This window comes from Rosa chinensis, chromosome 1 (genome assembly GCF_002994745.2).
Source record: "Rosa chinensis cultivar Old Blush chromosome 1, RchiOBHm-V2, whole genome shotgun sequence".
Classification (NCBI taxonomy): domain Eukaryota; kingdom Viridiplantae; phylum Streptophyta; class Magnoliopsida; order Rosales; family Rosaceae; genus Rosa; species Rosa chinensis.
The window spans coordinates 48060779-48081375 of NC_037088.1; the positions used below are offsets into that span (position 1 = coordinate 48060779).

General features: G+C 38.7%; 2 protein-coding genes across 4 annotated transcripts; one reads left to right on the top strand and one right to left on the bottom strand.

Annotated features, from left to right (window-relative positions):
• Positions 1 to 332: 332 nt before the first annotated feature.
• On the top strand, positions 333 to 7076 carry LOC112181574 (signal peptide peptidase-like 4). 3 transcript variants are annotated; one of them, XM_024319955.2, is made up of 14 exons: positions 334 to 594; positions 1330 to 1488; positions 1627 to 1738; positions 2055 to 2174; positions 2288 to 2439; positions 2530 to 2712; positions 2847 to 2881; positions 3577 to 3739; positions 4649 to 4702; positions 5164 to 5256; positions 5360 to 5502; positions 5846 to 5916; positions 6598 to 6681; positions 6798 to 7076. In XM_024319955.2, exons 1-14 carry the CDS (start codon positions 460 to 462, stop codon positions 6908 to 6910), a joined length of 1617 nt encoding a protein of 538 aa, XP_024175723.1. In that variant the 5' UTR covers positions 334 to 459; the 3' UTR covers positions 6911 to 7076. The 3 variants fall into 3 exon arrangements, with proteins under 3 accessions (XP_040372499.1, XP_024175723.1, XP_024175725.1); XM_040516565.1 differs by lacking the exon at positions 5164 to 5256 and having other exon boundaries at positions 333 to 594; XM_024319957.2 differs by lacking the exon at positions 334 to 594 and having other exon boundaries at positions 1349 to 1488; positions 1609 to 1738.
• Positions 7077 to 15824: 8748 nt separating this feature from the next.
• LOC112181575 (probable LRR receptor-like serine/threonine-protein kinase At3g47570) lies at positions 15825 to 17397 on the bottom strand. Its single transcript, XM_024319959.2, has 2 exons — positions 16361 to 17397; positions 15825 to 16230 (listed from the first exon to the last, which is right to left on the bottom strand). Exons 1-2 carry the CDS (start codon positions 17361 to 17363, stop codon positions 15851 to 15853), a joined length of 1383 nt encoding a protein of 460 aa, XP_024175727.1. The 5' UTR covers positions 17364 to 17397; the 3' UTR covers positions 15825 to 15850.
• Between the last annotated feature and the right edge of the window lie 3200 nt (positions 17398 to 20597).

Sequence of the window (20597 nt, forward strand, 5' to 3'; positions counted from 1 at the left end):
AAACCAAGTCAGTAACCAAATCATTCCTCCCACATTCAAACCCAAAAAACAATAAAACCCCAAAACCCCCGGACACAATATGCTCCCCTCAGATTCTGAACTCATTAAACAATTCCCCAGTCTCAATCCCCTCAATAGCTTCCCCAATGGCGCGTCCACCCAACGCGCTCAAAGTGCCGGTAAGTCAAGTCCACCTTCCACACCCCACAGCTGAAAGGCGAAGCCAGTTCAACGGTTTCACAGCTAACAGTGGTGTTTGGCCAAATGTCCAAAACGACAACGCGGGAAAAGCAAAACGCAGAAAAAAGGACTTGATATTTTGGGGCGAGGCCCCCCCCCCTCTCTTTCTCCCATTCACATTTTTCATCTTCCATCTTCTTCTTCTCTGCTTCGTTCTCTCTCTCTCTCTCTCTGAAACCCTAACCCCTTTTTTTGCTGCGATTATTGGCTTGGGAATAAATGAATTGCCCGAGAAGTGTGTGGATAGTGGCGGCTGTGCTGGTGCTGAGTCTGGGTTTTAGCTCGGCTGGAGATATAGTTCATCATGATAATATTGCTCCCAAGAGACCTGGTTGTGAAAACGACTTCGTTCTGGTAAATTCACTCTAAATTTTCTTAGTTCGATTGAATTTCAGCTTGTTGTCAGTTGAATTTGAGTTTCTATTTGGAGACTTACTGTCGATCAGTTTTAATTGCAACTCGATTCAAGTTGATTTTTTCTTTTTTTCCTTTTTCGATTCGGTTGTGTTTGGTGGTTGAATATGCTGTTGTGGTGACTTGGAAATGGAACTTTATCTGGGAATTTGAACTTAAGTAGCTGATTGGAGTTGTTTTGTTTGGTTGTTTGAGAAAAAGGGTAGAAAATATGTGAACAAAAATTTATGGATGAATCTGCTGTGTTGGCCTTGGAAATGGAAATTTAGTACAAGAAAAAATAAAATTATAAAAGCTTAAGGTCCGTTTGGTAGCATTTTATATCTGTTTTCTTTTTGTTAGATTAAAGAGGCAGAAAAAGAGGGGAGGCGAAAAGAAAGGATAGCCACAAACCAAAACCTTTACTCTGTCCTTCAACAAAGAAAGATCAGAGAACAGAACATAAAGTTGATAAAAGAAATATAACCTAACTCTCTTATTCTGTGAATGGAAATTCAATTCAGTTAGGTAATTACGGTAATACTTTGTTATATTTGAGTCTTATTATATCCTTTACTTTAGCTGGCTTACTTGGAAATTAAATTTAGCCTAAGATTGTTGTGGAGGCATGGACTTTTGTTTTCATCGCTTATTGTAACTTATATCTTGAACGAAGTCCTATTTTTGGTAACATAGGTAAAGGTTCCGACTTGGATCAACGGTGTAGAAGCCGACGAGTATGTTGGTGTCGGGGCTCGATTTGGACCTACCCTGGAATCAAAGGAGAAGCATGCCAATAATACTAGAGTGGTTCTGGCAGACCCCCCTGATTGTTGTACCAAACCCAAGAATAAGGTATACTTGTTATGATCTTTCCATTCCATAACATCAATTTACACTGCAATGTTTTACAGTAATTAGAAGTGATAATCTTCCTGATTGGAAGCTATCGGATATGCTCATCTGATTGTGTAGTGCATATCTTTTGGGTAGCTTGCACGTGAGGTCATTTTGGTACACCGAGGAAATTGCAGTTTTACCACCAAGGCAAATATGGCTGAATCTGCTAATGCTTCAGCCATCCTCATCATAAATAACCGTCCAGGTATTTGCATCTAATTTTTCTTATCTTCATGGTCTAGAAAAGTCTCCATCCTAAAATGCTCTAAATTCTCTTGCAGAGTAAAAATGTTCAATACATTTTTACAATTAATATGGGGGGAAACAGTAGCAACAGAAAAGAAAATTTCATTGTTATAATTGCTGTTCATTATAAGAAATGACTGTCAAAATTGATCAAGTGAAAATAAGTATATGTAACAATAAGTATTGCTGTGTGTACTATAGAAAAAAATGGTGGTCAAAATTGATTAGGTGAAAATAAGTATATGTTACAAAAAGTATTGCTGTGTGTCCTGTAGAACTTTTCAAGATGGTTTGTGAAGACGACGAGCCTGATGTCGAGATAGGCATACCTGCTGTTATGCTTCCCAACAAAATTGGTGAAATCTTGGAAAATGGATTAACGAACAATTCCATAGGTATGCTTTTCCTTTTCTGTTCACATATACACCTAACTATTTGCATATAATTTCACCTTCTAAGAGGGGTTTTCTTTTGTTTGTACTATTGTCTATGCGATCCCTTTCTTCAGTTTCTGTGCAGCTATACTCTCCATTGCGTCCACTGGTTGACATTGCAGAAGTATTTTTATGGCTTATGGCTGTTGGTACCATCTTATTTGCTTCTTATTGGTCTGCATGGACTGCAAGAGAAGCAGCTATTGAGCATGACAAGCTATTGAAGGTTATGCTATGCCTTTTTGCAGCTATTTTGTAACTCTTGTGCTGTATATGTGGCTTCAATTCTTGCTGGGTGCTTAATTGCTGTGTGCAGGATGCTTCTGACGAGTCTTCACATGTGGAAGGTGAAGGTGCCAGTCCTCTAGTGGAGATTAGCACCATGGCAGCAATTCTCTTTGTTGTTATTGCTTCATGCTTCTTGGTTATGTTTTACAAACTTATGTCCTTCTGGTTCATCGAGATTCTGGTGGTTTTGTTTTGCATTGGTGGGATAGAGGTATCCTGTTTTTGTATTATACAGATTTTTTCTCTATAATTATAAATTCTTAATTGAGCATATACTAGTTAATATTATTTTCAACGAGTCCTCTGAGGTGAATACTGAACCATGCAGTCTCTTTCTTTTTATAGGGCCTACAGACTTGCTTGGTGGCCTTGCTATCATGGTAAATGTCTTTTTCCTCCTTATGTTAGTCCTTAGCCTTTGTGAGGCTTTCACTTTATTTTTTATTTGTTATTTTGGTGGAGGCAGGGGAGGATTTGATGGGTAATTCATTTAGACATCCATTCATCACTTGATTCTGCTAGACCTTGTTTTTTGGGACGAACTTGGTTATTTTTTCCGGTTGGCATTTATTCTATAGTGTGATCTGTTTTATCATTCTTTATTATGGAAGCAGAATTTGATAGGTAATTCGTTCATACGTTAGTGTAAAATACATAACCTTATTATGCTAGCTCTTTCTTTGGATGTATCCTTTCTATATTTTGTTTTGTTTTGTTTGTTTGTTTTTTTTTTTTTTTTTTTTTTTTTGTGAATTCTCTTATAGTTTTCTCATTAGCTTCCAAACTATAAGAGGGGCAAAGTATGCTGGTTACTTGGGTCGCCTTGCCAATGCGTACCAGTGCTTCTTTAAGAAACACTTTTACGTAGAAGTGCTTTTTGGAAGCAATGCAAATTAAATGCCATAGATCTCCAGAACTAATGAGCTTTGATAACACTACTGATGAGCTTTATGTAAGAATGCAAGCAAGCATCATTATTCTAGAAATTTAAATGAAAATTGATCTGTTATTAAAAACTTGTAAGTTTTGTTTGTAAAGTCTCCTGAATATGAAGCTGACAACTAAGCAAATATAGTTTCAGACGGTTTAAACGTGCTGGAGAATCATATGTTAAGGTGCCCTTCTTTGGAGCTGTTTCATATTTGACACTAGCTGTCGCTCCCTTCTGCATAGCATTTGCTGTTGTTTGGGCAGTGTATCGCCGTGTGTCATTTGCTTGGATTGGCCAAGATATCCTTGTAAGAAAATAAATTCTCTTCTTTTATTTTGATATTGATCTGGTTAAATTTTCACTGGAATGTTCTAAATCCATACCTAATGCAGTGACTTTTGCCTCTGTATCTCCCTGTTTTACATTGTGCTGATTTATATATATATATATTTTTTGCACTCCAAGCTAGTAATCTTTTCATTACAAATATTTCGCAAGAATAATATTTTTAAGTCATGCAAGGTCTAAACTCATAATTAGACAATGTCAGTGTATCACAAGAGAATTTTGAGAAGTATTTATACATCGGGGGATCCAGGAGTTGGCAATCAACTACCGTGGATGGTATATTTTACATTCTTATTGGATTTTACTGAGTAATAAGGAGATTGGAAAACCTTTGTTTTAGAAGAAGGGTGGAAACTTCATCACTTAATTGATATAGCACTAAAAAAGATAAGCAGAGAAGACCATAATCATATGTAGGAAAATTTAACTAATCACCCATAAACCATTTGTTCGCAGCTTTTCCGTGCAAATATAGGTTGGCAGATAATCTGGTATTCTTATCTTCTCAGCAAAATAGAAAAATAATAAAAATTCAGCTGTATTTAGTTTTTTTTCCGATTCATTTGGATGTATGTATTGCTATCATATTACCAAAGTAAGAACAGTCATAGTTTAAATGCCTATGATACGACTGATTGCTATTTGGTACCTGAAGATTGACTTTGCCCTTATGCACTTCAGAGTTCTGTTTTCTGACAAGAAGGAACTGGTAAACAGATCATGCTTGTCCTTTTGTTTTATATGGACTGCACTTGTTTCATACTATTATGGATAATACTGATAGCCGCACGTTATCTTTCACATTCAAGTGATATTTGTAACTTGTAATATGTTTGGTAGACGCTAACTTGCGCTGAAAAATAATCAGGGTATTGCACTGATAATCACCGTTCTTCAGATTGTTCGCGTACCGAATCTCAAGGTGATGATTCACAATCATTTTTCCTTTTCTGATTTTTGTCGAGCAAAATGTGAACATTTTTCTTTTCATCTATTATTGTGCTGCTTACTATTGATGATTATATAAGAAAATGCAAGGTCATATCTATTAATATTCTTTTCCTGGGTTTAATCTGTAATTCCGTAAACTCAACATACTCTCAAGTCCTACTGTGCACTTATTTTGTAAAAACACATGATGACTTTCTCTATACTTTGATTTGTAGATATTCCTTATTTACTTATTCAGTTTTTTTTTATATTGGTGAACTGGGGACCAAAGGATATCTCTTATTCCGTTATTCGTTACATATTCTGTTGGATTATTAGCAATTAAGACAAAGGAGCACTTCATACTGAACACCTTATTGACAATGCACAAACATAACCTCCCTAATCTCTCTCTCTCTCTCTCTCTCTCTCTCTCTCTCTCTCTATAATCAGGTTGGAACAGTTCTTCTCGGTTGTGCCTTTTTTTATGACATCTTCTGGGTATTTGTTTCTAAATGGTGGTTCCATGAGAGTGTCATGATAGTGGTGTGTAAATCAGAACTTCTCTGCCACTCCTAAAGATTGGTTTTGGGTATTGATACCTTTTTTACAAGTTGAAGACATTGAAATATTTATCTTTCCTATATAGGTGGCTCGTGGTGATAAAAGTGGAGAGGATGGTATCCCAATGCTACTAAAAATCCCACGGATGTTTGATCCTTGGGGTGGCTACAGCATCATCGGGTTTGGTGATATTATCTTACCTGGATTGGTTGTAGCCTTTTCACTAAGGTTTGTATTTTTAAACCACACGTCTTTGAGAATCCCTTTTAAGTACTCTACAACTGAAACCTTACTCATAAATGTTTCAGAGACTTGTTTTTTTGTTATGTTATTTTTATTGGTCAATATGTCCATTGATTAGATATTTGTATATATGTTTTGGGATTTATAAAATGAACATGAAACAACATGTTAACATTGATTAGATATTTTGGGAGTTACTGTGTTATTCACAAAACTTGGATCAATTAATGATTAAAACATGGGACTTGAAACTAAATCATGACAGTTACACTTCATTAGTTATCACATCGTCCAAACAGATACTAGATTGTGACAGTAACTTTTACAGGTATGATTGGTTGACAAATAAGACTCTTCGAACGGGTTACTTTGTGTGGGCAATGACAGCTTATGGTGCAGGTATGTACTGTGCTAAATTTTGGGATACGTTGCACTTTTTTTCTCTTTGCTAAGCCGATGTTGCACCTGGCATTCATAAAATGCACTAATTGAGCCATCTAATAAATTTTGGGCGATTTAATAACTCTTGTTTATAAATTTCTGTGTGTTTATGGTAAACAGAGCTCAATGGAGATAATGTGTGGAGTCTGGAACTCCTTCAAAATTATTTTCCAACTTCTTGGAAACTTGAAATGCTAATCTCGTTGTGGTTTTCTTTTCTCTTTGGTTTTTCTTTTTATGTAAAACTAGTGGTTGGAAGAATGTTAGTTCACCCTCGAATTTACTTAGGACACCTCCTTCGAAAATAAAGGATTACTTTAAGATATTTGAAAAATTAAGATATTTTAGGACATAATGACATTAAGTTTTCATGGAAAAATGCATTGCATCCATAGAGTGCAGTATATCACCCGAGGGAAAACAAAAGATAGAGATAGAAGTTTGGGGAAAGCCACTTAAGGAGCAAAGCAATTTGTCCACTGTCAAAGTGACCCTGTTTTTCTCTATATAATAGTTGTTATGTTTATGTAGAAAGTCTAGTGCTCAATTCTAGTGAATATATGCAATTGGTTAGCAAGCCACCAGATATTTACATCATTGATTTTGTTTTTAATAATTGCTTGGCAATTCACACTGCAGGTCTCCTGGTCACCTATGTGGCTTTGAACTTGATGGATGGACATGGCCAACCTGCTTTGTTATACATAGTTCCATTCACACTTGGTAAGATTCTAAGCTTGGATAATCTGGCAGTAACATGCATAGTGTGCCTCCGACCTTTCTGCGCTAAATTATTCATAACATGAGCAGCAGTAATATAAGCTAGTTACGTTCTGCAGGTACCTTTTTAACCTTGGGACAGATGAGAGGTGACCTCAAAGTTCTGTGGACAAGAGGAGAACCAGAGAGGCCTTGCCCGCATGTACGACTCCAATCCTCTCACTCTCAATAGAAGAATCTGGATAAAGTAATTGTGTGATAGTTGGTTAGTATACTAGTTAGTAACTCAGATACTCTTTACATGTCAAAGCTGTAGGAGACCATAATACGATTAGAAAGTTGTTACTAAGATGATTTTTATAAATCAGTTGATATAAAAACGGCACGTTTACAACATCCAACATGCATATGCCCAAGTCTAACTCCATAAACATCATATAAAGGCAATATCTCAGAAAGATTTGTTTCAACTTTCGCCACGTGATCCCTTTCCAGATTGTACGCAAAAGCATACTGTTTATCTTTTAACAGTGTTGACTATGTTTGAAGAGTGAAAGACCAAGAAATGGTCTGATGGAAAGTTGAGATCCCTATTAGCTTGGATATAGGGATGGCACACGCAAAATCTATCAGGGATTAACATTTACCGAAACCCGTCAGCACTAGCCTTAAGACGGTTTTCTAAATTAAATTGCCTATATAGACATCATGACTCCAAAGCAGTAAAATTGTAGAAAGAAAAAAAAGAGATGATGAAGCATTAAGCTACTGCAACCCATAACACAGCTGAAAACTTTCCGATGTTTCTGATGCAAGAAGACGGTCTCTATGGAAAGCAATTCAGATGCAACGTCACTGACATCTATCTGGCCTCTTGGGACCTCAGCAGAATACGCAATTCCAATTTCAAATATCAAACTCAATAGCTTTACATTTTCTTTAGTATAGTCGGTATCTCCTTGAAGTAATCTTGAATCTGTTGTCTCTGTAACATGTGCTAGAGCGGTCTTCACAAAATTAGGAAGATTCGAGCCGTCACTGAACATGTGATCAGTTGGTTTCTTCCCCGTAAACATTTCTAACAATTAAGTGATTAACAAGAGAATACCGAAACTGTAGACATCTCCATATGTGGATACCTCATTTCTCATACCATACTCTACAATGAATACTAAAACTTGTCACCACAATTGTACATTTGTACTTGTGTAAGACAAAAGAAAGAGAGGATACTGCGAATCATATTTAGGACAAGTAAATACCTGGAGCAGCATAACCAATTGATCCTCTGATCCCAACAGAAGTTGATTGATTTGCAGAAGCAGTACTGTGGTTAGTTTTGGGAGAACATTGCTTGGCTTGAGATCCCGGTGAACAATTGGTTGTTCACCACGATTTAAGAGATAATCCAGTGCATGAGCAATATCAATGGCAATATCGAGCCTTTGAATAAGACCTAAATTCTTTGGTGGGTCTCTTGCATCTTCTTTCCAGTTCTAAGTGAAGTGGTATATGGTTCTGAAATTGGTAAGTTCCAAGTGTGGTATATGACAAATTGTTGTAGTATATATGTTCATATGTCTATCTCATGTATAAAGAGGGATGCTTAAGTGTAAAGATAGGTATAGTGACTTGTATGATAAGCTTTATGCCAAAGGGGAACAAGCATGGTTATCTCTATCATCACAGCCACAATGCCACATGAGAAAGCTAGAAATGGAGCTGTCATCCAAGTTGTATTTCATTCTTTAAGCATCTCACATCTCAATTGTATTCCTATAAATACCTCCTTGAATGAGATGAATAAACACACCTTGAAAACTCCATCCTCTCTAAGGATTACTCTCTCTCTCTGTGTTTCATTTTATGCTTGTCCTCAAACACGTTATCAGCACGAAATTGCTCTAGAATTAGGATCGAAGTTGAAAAGAGAAGAGGTAGTTCATAATCCGATCGAAGTCATTTTTTCAAACTTACAAAAAACCTCCAAACCCTAGCTCATATCAAAGCCCTTGATTCAAGAAGCCCAGAACCGGTTTCAGAACCCCCATAACCGGTTTCAGAACCCCCAGAACCGGCCGGAAACTGCCCGAACCGGCTGCCGGAAGTTCTGAACCGCTGCCCGAGTGCTGCCGAGCCATCTGCCGAGCATCTGCCGAGCAGCTGTCGACAGATCTGTCGAGCAACTTTCCGGCAACTTTTCCGGCGACTTTTCAGGCAACTTTCCGGCGACTTTTCCGGCGACTTTCCGACACTTTCCGGCGACTTCCCGACACTTTTCCGACGACTTTTCGGACACTTTTCCGGCAACTTTTTGGACACTTTTCCGGCAATATTATTCCAACGTATTATTTACTAAAAGTTTCCGTTTTTGAGTTTTTATTCGATATTTTCTTCTCTTTCTTTGTCTAGGGAACTTACAATTAAAAGCGGAATTACAATAATTCACGCTAAACGAACTAAGAGCGTTCGTAATCATGAACTAAGAGTGTTCATAATATTCGGACTAAGAGCGTCCACAAAACATCATTGTTTTGGTCTAAATATTATTAATTTTAGCTTTCGTGGAAGTTTAAACTCCGAAACTAATATATCTTCTTTTATTCCAAGGATGTCGAATGAACCTAGACTCGACTTTCAAATACTTGACTCAACGGGTTCGGAATACCATAGTTGGGTAACCGACGTTGAGAACCACTTCACTTCAAGAGGAATATTGCCCATAATTCAAGCTCCTAATCCAGGCCTTGTGTTCCAACGAACACCTACAAAGCATGCACAAGCTATTATCTTGATGCGGCGCCATATGGATAAAGCACTCAGATTAGAGTACATGTCAATTAAAGATGCAAGAGACCTATGGGTAGCGCTAGAAGAGCGTTTTGGCAATATCCAAGATACCCTCCTCCCTGACTTGAAAGTTCAGTGGAATAATATACGCTTCTCTGACTTTAAGTCTGTTGCTGAATATAACTCGGAAGCTCTTCACCTCAAAGCCATGTTGAGGTTCTGTGCAAAGCCTCTCACAGAAGAGGAGCTAATTGAGAAGACTCTCTCCACCATTCCCGTCTCAGCAATTGTGATCTCAAAGCAATATCGCACCGAAGTCAATGCTGGACGAATTACAAAGTTTAATGAGCTTATTAATCTTTTGTCGGTGGCTGAAAAGCACGACAACATCCTTGTAAAGAATTATCATTCAAGGCCCATTGGAACCAAGAGCGTCCGTGAGGCAAATTATAATGCACCCAAAAAAGGGCGCAAGTAGCAATACCCTAATAACAGGGGACAAGAAAGGCGTACGGGCCCATATAACCACCCCAATAAAGAAAGAAACCGCAACTTTAAAGCGGACACTCGTGGTGGCAACTTCACACGTGGTGGTAACTCCACACGTGGTGGCTTCACACGTGGTGGCAACTCCACACGTGGGAGAGGTGGATACGATGACAATATGGGCCGTGGAGGTCGCATCATAAGACGTGGTAGTAGCAGTAACCCTCCTAGGGAATATCCACAACGTGGACAAACTGCACCTCCAATGAAAGGAGGCAACCATAATGACGTGTGTCATCGGTGCGGATCAATCGAGCATTGGTTCAAGCAATGCAATGCAAGTACTCAACTAGCTGCAAGCTACAAAGAGTATAGGCAATTCAGGGAGCAAGAATCCAACCTTGTCGAAGATGAAGAGAGTGAAGATGTCAATCTCACCATAGAAGACTTCAAAGCTAAACAAGTGCACGAGGATGCAGCAGACTTTGATTAGAATAGTCTTCTCTATTTTTCCAATAATGGCAAATGTGCCTTAATCAAATTGTATTGACTCTTTCTCATGTGGCGTACCCAATGAAGTATGATGTCTAGGAAAGTAATTGAGATCAAGGTATTTAAGCGAGCCTCGCTCCACCAACATCTCTCTACTTTCCTGGTCATATTTCATTGGAATTACCAAACTGATTGAGCAATTACAATTTGTATATGTTTTGATTTTGGAATAGACTTTGGAAACCTTGATGTAATCATTGGTTATTTTTCCTTATCAATAAAAGTATCGCATTCAATGTCATGGACATGTGTTAATATTCCGAACTTTATTCTTCTTCAGTATGTTTTCCGGAGAGATGGAATGCCTTCTTGATAGCGGCACCACACATACTATATTGCGACATAGGCAATTATTTTTACGGATGACGCCTAGTCGATCTTCAATAACTACGATGGCAGGATCATCACAATTGATTCATGGTCGAGGACCAGCTCAATTCTTGTTGCCAAATGGCACGAATATTAATATCACTGAAGCTCTATATGCTCCTAGGGCTGGAAGAACCCTATTGAGTTTTAAAGATATAAGAGCCAATGACTTTCATGTGGAAACACATTGTGAGAATGGACAAGAGTTCCTTTGCATTATCTCTAATAACTACGGAAATAAACGAGTATTAGAGAAACTCATGTGCCGCTCTAGTGGATTATATGCAACCACTATCAGAGTAATTGAATCCAACCATGTCATGAATGAAAATTTATGGGATTCTGACACATATAGACTTTGGCACGACCGTTTAGGTCACCCAGGTCGAGATATGATGCTCCGTATATTAAAAACTTCACACGGACATCCATTCTTCAAAACGAAAAGAAGTACGAACCAAAGATTGGTCGAAAAAACTACTTCATATCATTCGTTTTGCAAGGCTTGCTCTTTAGCAAAGGTAGGATCAAGACCATCCTATGCAAAGGACACTAAAGAAAATATACCATTCTTGCAAAGAATACAAGGTGATATTTGTGGACCTATTCAACCAACTTGCAGACCATTTAGATATTTTATGGTGTTGGTTGATGCATCGACACGCTGGTCACATGTCATGCTATTATCCACGAGAAATGCTGCATTTGCTAAACTCCTAGCACAAATCATTAAATTAAGGGCTCACCACCCTGATCATCCTATTAAGTCAATTCGTCTTGACAATGCTGGAGAGTTTACATCAAAAACTTTTGATGCTTATTGCATGTCCATTGGGATTGAGGTTGAACACCCTGTACCTCATGTACACACCCAAAATGGTCTCGCAGAAGCTGCCATTAAAAGACTTCAAATGGTTGCTCGAGCATTGGTTATGCGCACCAATCTCCCTATTTCTGCTTGGGGCTATGCAATATTGCACGCAGCTGTGCTTATTCGTCTGAGGCCCACTGCCACCCAACCATTTTCTGCCTCCCAGATGGTAACTGGGTATGAGCCCGATGTCTCACACTTACGCATATTCGAGTGTGCAGTCTATGTGCCAATTGCGCCGCCACAGCGCACCAAAATGGGTCCTCAAAGACGATTAGGTCTTTATACTGGGTATGACTCTCCCACCATTATCCGCTATATAGAACCCTTGACAGGCGATCTATTTACCGCAAGATTTGCGGATTGTCACTTTGATGAGACAGTCTTCCCATCATTAGGGGGAGACATGAACGGTAATGTTCAACAGAAAAGACAGGAATTGTCATGGTTTGTCCCCACTCTGTCTCATCTTGATCCCCGAACAGCACAATCTGAAATAGAAGTGCGGAGAATTCTCGATCTTCAGAACGTAGCAGAATCGATGCCTGATGCGTTTTTTGATATCTCTAAAGTGACAAGATCACATATACCTGCTGCAAATGTGCCTGCAAGGATTGATGTCCCTAACACTAGAGGACATGATGCCATCTCAAGAGTCCATGAGAATGGCGCCAACATCCCCTATATGGGTGACGTAGTGGCTAGACCCACGGCTCCCGCCAGGAAGCGCGGGAGGCCCATAGGTTCGATGGATTCTCGCCCAAGAAAGAAAGCGAGTTTGGCACAAAATAATCCATTAATCATCGATACAATTAATCCATCCCATGAAAATATTCCGGATTATGGTTATGTCAAAGAGACATCATTGGAGGACGCTCCAATAACAGAACCAATTCCAGAGAATAGAGAGATCTCCATGAATTATACTAGTATACATGTGATGATGGATAGAAATTCTATGACTATTAATGATACTTTTGCATATCATATTGCAAAAGAAATTAGAGAATACGATGATATCGAACCTCGCTCCGTTGAAGAATGTCAACGAAGAGCAGATTGGTCTAAATGGAAAGATGCGATCCAAACTGAATTAGATTCACTAACAAAGAGACAGGTATTTGGGTCCATAACACTGACACCACCAAATATAAAACCTGTTGGCCATAAATGGGTCTTTGTTAGAAAGCGTAATGAGAAAAATGAGGTTGTTAGATACAAAGCCAGCCTTGTGGCACAAGGTTTCTCACAACGCCCTGGAATCGACTACGAAGAGACATATTCTCCCGTAATGGACGTTATAACGTTCAGCTACCTTGTCAGTTTGGTAGTTTCTGAAAAACTTGACATTCAACTTATGGATGTGGTTACAGCATATCTCTATGGGGATCTAGATTCAGAGATATATATGAAGGTTCCAGATGGACTTCAATTACCCAAATCAAATGGCTCTAAACCACGGAGCGCGTTTTCAATAAGATTGAAACGCTCACTATATGGATTGAAACAATCCGGACGGATGTGGTATAACCGTCTAAGTGACTACTTGGTTAGGAAGGGATATATTAACAATGAAATATGCCCATGCGTGTTCATTAAAAAGACAAGTTCCGGATTTGCAATTATAGCAGTTTATGTCGATGACATGAATCTAATTGGAACTCTAAATGAGTTAAAAGAAACTGCTAAATATTTGAAATCCGAATTTGAGATGAAAGATCTTGGGAAAACACGGTTTTGTCTCGGAATAGAACTCGAGCACCGTAGTGATGAGATTATGATCCACCAGTCAGCATATACTAAAAAATTACTAAGGCGCTTTAATGAAGATAAAGCAAAGCCTGTGAGTACTCCCATGATCAGCCATAGTCTTGAGCCCAGAAAAGATCCATTTCGTCCAAAGGATGAGGACGAAGGCTTATTAGAGGCTGAAGTGCCATATCTAAGTGCAATAGGTGCATTATTGTACTTAGCTCAATGCACAAGACCGGATATCTCATTCGCAGTGAACTTGTTGGCTCGACATAGTTCCTCGCCAACACGCTGTCATTGGATTGGTATAAAGACAATCTTTCGATACTTAAGAGGTACGATTGATATGGGCTTGTTTTATCCCTACAGGGAGAAAAGGAAAGAAGGAATTATGGGACTAGATCCCACAAGACAAAAAGCCACCTTCCCTCCCCTCCATCAAAATGATAATGATGGTTTGATGGGTTTTACTGATGCAGGGTATCTCTCTGACCCTCACAAAGGTCGCTCCCAAACAGGTTATGTCTTTACCATGGGAAGCACCGCGATATCTTGGAGATCCACAAAACAGACCCTTGTTGCTACTTCCTCAAATCATGCAGAGATTATTGCTCTACATGAAGCTGTGCGTGAATGCATATGGCTAAGGTCTGTAAATAGACACATTCGAGGAACCTGTGGTTTGAAGTCTACCACAGAAGAACCTACATGCATTTACGAAGATAATGCAGCTTGTATTGAGCAAATGAAATTAGGTTTCATCAAGGGGGACAATACCAAGCATATATCGCCAAAATTCTTCTACAATCAGCAACAACAAACACTTCTAAAAATTGAAGTAAATCAAATCCGATCAGAGGAAAATGTAGCGGACTTATTTACTAAGTCGTTACCAAAATCCCCTTTCGAGAAACATGTGAGGAGTATCGGATTGAGAAGATTATCCGAACTCCCATGATCTCCAGGGGGAGTCTAAATCAGGGGGAGTATCCAGATACATACTCCACACTCAATGCGCATTGTGCTCTTTTTCTCCTTCGACCAAGGTTGTTTTTTCCCACAGGGTTTTATTACTTGGCAAGGTTTTTAACGAGGCAATTTCGAAGCGCACGGCCTAGACAATACTATTGACATGAAATATCCAAGGGGGAGTGTTGTAGTATATATGTTTATATGTCTATCTCATGTATAAAGAGGGATGTTTAAGTGTAAAGATAGGTATAGTGACTTGTATGATAAGCTTTATGCCAAAGGGGAACAAGCATGGTTATCTCTATCATCACAGCCACAATGCCACATGAGAAAGCTAGAAATGGAGCTGTCATCCAAGTTGTATTTCATTCTTTAAGCATCTCACATCTCAATTGTATTCCTATAAATACCTCCTTGAATGAGATGAATAAACACACCTTGAAAACTCCATCCTCTCTAAGGATTACTCTCTCTCTCTGTGTTTCATTTTATGCTTGTCCTCAAACACAAATCAATTTATAGACATGACAAAATTACTTCACTCTTCGCTTCTTATTAATTATAGCTGTTGGTTTTCCAAAGGGACATAGGAAAGTGCAATGATTACATAACAAGGCAAGTTCATAACTTTGGCATGGTGCACCTTTATTTTCCAGAAAAGAAGTGTACAAGGCCACTGTTATTTCTTCCCTGAGTTTCGTTGTTACAGGGCATCAGCAATTTCTCTTCCAATACACGTTTATTACTAAAGAAAAAGATATTGTCACGGCATGTCGTTACCAGATCGAAAGTCTCAACTTAATTGCCTTTTGCACAGTCACTCTTTCTAAATCAAAGCATGATCTATTATGGTTGATAAGAAGGTGCATCACATATGAACTTTGGGGTAGACTTTCATCTAATTAGACAAAACTGATTTACACAGGATGACTGGATTGATCGAGACACATTAATTTAGCCAATAGTACTGTTCGTTTTTAATTATTTCCCAGCACTGTAGCAGAAACACTAAAATCACACACAACACAAAAGACATGCTCAATTGGTAAAAATACATGCTAAATCACAACACAACTGAATGAAGGTCAGGATGTTGCAATACAACTGATCAAGCTCATGATAGCTCCAACTTGATTCATTGATCCGAATGGGATCATGTACGTGTTTCGATTTAGGATACATATTTGATATGAGCAATAGTACTCTTCTTTATTCATTTTAGTACATTAACATGCAAATTTCAAGAACCACTATGGTAGCAACATGACTTCAGAGAATTCAAAAACAAAACAGATCGGAATTCAAAAACAAAACAGATCGGAATACAAGAACCATACAACAATTTATTAGCCATCACAAGACATAATAATTTGAAAGGTTCTAGTTGAGAAGATTGCGCCTAATGGATTGCAATTCAGATGCAACATCACTGATATCCTTTCTGTTTGTGGGGGATTCAACAGAACATGCAATTCCTATACCAAGTATCAGAGTCAAGCACTCCTCAATTTTCTGTGCTCTCACACTCAATCGGCTGTGCCTGTGAGCTTCAGTGACATTGGTGGTGCCTTCTTGAAGAACAAGTGATTCTGAAATCTCTGAAACTAGTTCAGGGAGAGCTGTCTTCACATAATTATGAAGATTTAAGCTGTCACTAAACATGTAATCAGTGGGTTGCTTCCTCGTAAACATTTCTAACAAGAGAATGCCAAAGCTGTAGACATCCCCGTATGTGGATACCTCACTTCCCATACCATACTCTACAATTTAAACAATATCATAAATATTTGTCACTACATATGCATAAGTCAAATAGCTCTAAGTGTTTTTGGAATATGTTACAGTGAAACAGGGCGAGCAAAAAATTCTGAAGCATATGAGGAAAATTACCTGGTGCAGCATAACCAACCGATCCTCTAATTCCAATGGAGCTTGATTGATTTCCAGAAACAGTCATGGTTGGTTCTGAGAGAAACCTTGACAACCCAAAGTCAGAAACATGTCCAGTCAGGTCACCATCCAAGAGAACATTACTTGGCTTGAGATCACAATGAACGATCGGTGTTTCACAATGGTTGTGAAGATAATCCAATGCACTGGCAACATCAATGGCAATGTTGAGCCTCTGAATAAGACTTAAACTTTTGGGTGCTTCTGTTACCTCTCTAGTTCCACTAGATGGATGCAACCAATCTTCCAAGCTCCCGTTGTCCATGAACTCGTAAACAAGAGCCTTGAAATCATTGCCGCCAAAATCAATACTTGAACATGCAGTTAAGATCTTGACCAAATTTCGATGTCTGATATTTCTCAATGCCTCACATTCGGCCATGAAACTCTTAGCTGCTCCCCGGTGTAGCATGTTAAGCACCTTCACAGCAACAGCAACTCTATCATCAGCAAGGATTCCTTTGTACACAGACCCAAAAGCACCCACACCAATCAAATTAGCTGAAGAAAAACCATCGGTAGCTTTGAGGAGTGTAGCATATGAAACTTGCAAAACAGAGTTCCCCAAACTGCTTAAATTAGTTTCTCTCCTTTTCTTACCAAGAAGAAAAAGAGATAGCACCACAACCAGTCCCAATAAAGTGAACCCAGAGACTAAAGAGACCATAAGTTTCATTCTACGAGACAGCCTTTCTCCTTTAGAGTCATTAAGCTTGCACAGAGGAAGTCGAAGACTAGCCATACCTCCGCAGAGTCTAGCGTTTCCAGCAACTGAAGTCGCAGTTGCATTCTTAAAAACACCGCCAGTTGGTACTGCTCCCCAAAACTGGTTGAAGGCGAGGTTCAGGTACTCCAAGTTCAGATTCTCAAGAAATTGTGGAATATCTCCTGACAAATTGTTGTGAGAGAGGTCTAAAACTCGAATCCCTCTCAATTCCTGCATAGATGAAGGGATGGGCCCGTTGAAGAAGTTGCCTGCCAAGTATAATCCTTCTAAGCTCTGGCAACTGCCAAGGCTACTGGGAAGTTCTCCTGATAACAAGTTGTCAGAAACCACCAAAAAACCTAGACTCTTCAATTTTCCAATCTCCGTAGGAAGGGAACCAGTGAATTGGTTTCCATCCAATTCTAAAATTGTTGATAAAGATGAAAGGCCAATAACTTGGGGAGGTATCGTGCCATTCAGATTGTTTCTGAAAAGACGCAATTCGATTAACCAGTGGCATTTCCCTAGGCTGGACGGGATGCTACCATCTAGATTATTTTCGTGCAAATAGAGAACTATTAACTGTGTTAAATTTCCAAGAGAAGATGGAATGCTCCCTGACAATTGGTTGTTGTTAAGAAGCAACCGCCCAAGCCCTGAAAGCTGCCCAATGTCTATGGGGATGCTACCTGTGAAGGAGTTTCCTCCCATATGGAGTAATTGCAGGTTGACAAGATTGCCTAATCCAGTTGGGATGCTTCCATGTAGTTGGTTTTCACTGACCACGAACATTTGGAGATTGGTTGAGAGATTGGATATTGATTTGGGCAACGTCCCTCCAAAATTGTTGTACTGGATATTCAAAGAAGTTAACTGTGTGGCATTGATCAATTCTGAGACAAAACTCAAGTCACCATCTTTACCGCTTCCAAGATTATTATTATCGACAAGGAATAGTTGAAGGTTATGAAGATTTCGTAAATTTGGCACCTGTCGAGTGAGTTTGTTGAAATTACACTGAAACACCACAAGATTTGTTGCATTGGATATTGACGAAGGGATGGCCCCGGTAAATTGATTGTCGCTGATGGAAAAGAATTGAAGGTTGGGAAAAGCATTGCTTAAGTTTGATGGAAGACTTCCTTGAATTTGGTTCCTTGCTACGGCGAATGAAACTATACCAGAGAGGTTGTAAATGCAGGAAGGGATGATACCAGATAACCTATTAAAGTCGAAATAGATATCTGTTAATCTTTTCAACTGGCATAGATAACTAGGAATGCTTCCTTCTAAGTTATTTTCTACAACAGAAAACCTCTTGAGAGAAGAAAGGTTCCCCAAAGAAGGATGGATCTCTCCTGTTAAATTGTTGAGTTGCAAAACAAAAGTCTGAAGCTTTGACAAGGAACTCAGTTCGGGAGGAATTTGACCCACTAGATTGTTTCTACCAAGATTGAGAGTGATGAGTTTGAAGCAATTGGATATATTGGCAGGAATGGTGCCAGTAAATGAGTTATTGCGTAGAAGCAATACCTGCAGTCTATGCAAATGCCCAATTTGAGGAGGGATTTGATGAGTGAAGCTATTGTTCTTGAGATCTAGCTCTCTTAAGAAGCTTAGATTTCCTATGTGTGGAGATATGAATCCCCCCAAAGCTAGAGAGCCCAAGTCCAACTTCGTCACCCTTTGGCGGTGTCGTCGACTACAGGTGACGCCGTGCCACAGGCAAAAGTGAAGGGTTTCATTCCATGAGCTTGTGACCCGGTTGGGATCGTGATGTATTTGAGCTTTGATTGCTAGCAATGCCAGCCTATCCGTCTCATTCCCTTGGAGTCTCGTATGGTTCAATTGCATGGAGCTACAACAGAAAATGGACATGGAATTTAAAACTAATGAGTATATCAAAACCAATTTCATAACCAAAACTCCCCCCATTTTTAATTTCTCCCTTGGACTAAAGAGACTGAGATGAATATGGGTGGTGTTGGGTTGTGAAATAGGTAGTTTTGCGTTGGGCATGACAATCTAATTTATAGGATAGGAAGATCAAGAAGTACTCGAAGGGATGGAGAACCAACCACTGTTGATTGATTCATTGCATTGACTTGACTCGCTTGCTTCTAAAAGAAGACGACTCTCGCTTGACTCACTTGCGGGTGTCTGCATACTTAGGGGGGTGTATTCAATTAAGAGTCTACAAGATTTTTTTGTATTTTAGATGTCTATGGGTATTCAATTGAGATTTTAAAAAGTCCTTTAAAATCTTGATGTATTCAATTAAGATTTAAAATTATCCATTCAAATCTGCTGGTATTCAAAAGTATACGGATTTTTAAGGATTTCATTAAATGCTGGATTTTGGAGGATTTTATAGTGCTTTTTATACATATCAAAACTAAAAAACAATCCAACCACTTCCCAAAAGATTTTGATGGATTCTTTCTTACTCAAAAAATAAAAAACCTCTTCACCCAAAAAAAAAAAAAAAAGCAGGACTCAACAGATGATACTCATCCATTTTGTCTTAGACTTATTTTCCCACTATCTTCCTCTGCCTCTGCTCTCATCTAATAATTTTTTATTTTATTTTTATCACTATAGCTCTATAAGTCTTAATCCTTCTAGCTAATGAAGCTCACTTTCAATGGTATTATTAAGATGATACATACACACATGAGTCTTTTGTAAATTTTATTTATGTCATTAGTTTACTACTTTATTTTTTGTGTAATATTTTGGCTTGTTAGTTTTCTCTTATTGTTCATATATCATTATACACAATATAAAGAATGGTAGATTGCCATACTTTCTTGTCATTGATATAGCATTATAGTTGGATCCATACATCCATTGCTTAAATAAAGAAGAAGAAGAAAAAAAAATTAACCTACCAAAAACATCATAAGCTAGGATTTGTAAAATCTAAACAAATACTAGTAAATCAATCCATTAAAATCAATCAGAGTCTATATAGAATTTAAACAATCTATGGATTAAGTAAATCCATGGATTATAAAAACTCAAACAAAGCCTTTTAAAATCTGAATTGAATACACCCCCCTTAGTCCACTCAGTTCCACTCAGTTATGTGTGGATACACGTCTAACTGGGTTTTAACAATGCGTGGCTTTCACGCTCTGTAAACATCACAGCCTCACCAGGGGTTGATCACCAGTATCATTATGTCTGAAGATTGAAAGCTAGTTCAGAGAAGAAACATATAAGACTCGAGCACACACATATACATATAAACACAGTAAGAAAAGAAAGAAACTTCGAATGGCCGCCGGAAAACACAATAAGTAAGTGGCCGAAAAGCTCACAACCTTCGAATCCTTCATTCTCTCTCCCAGGTTGACGATGGACAAGAAAATAGTATAGGCTTCTTCACCTCGCCAAGACGAAGCTACCGCTACCAGTCTCGCTTGCAGCCTTGGCCGGAGTAGGAAAATCTGCCGGAGAACCCGAGAA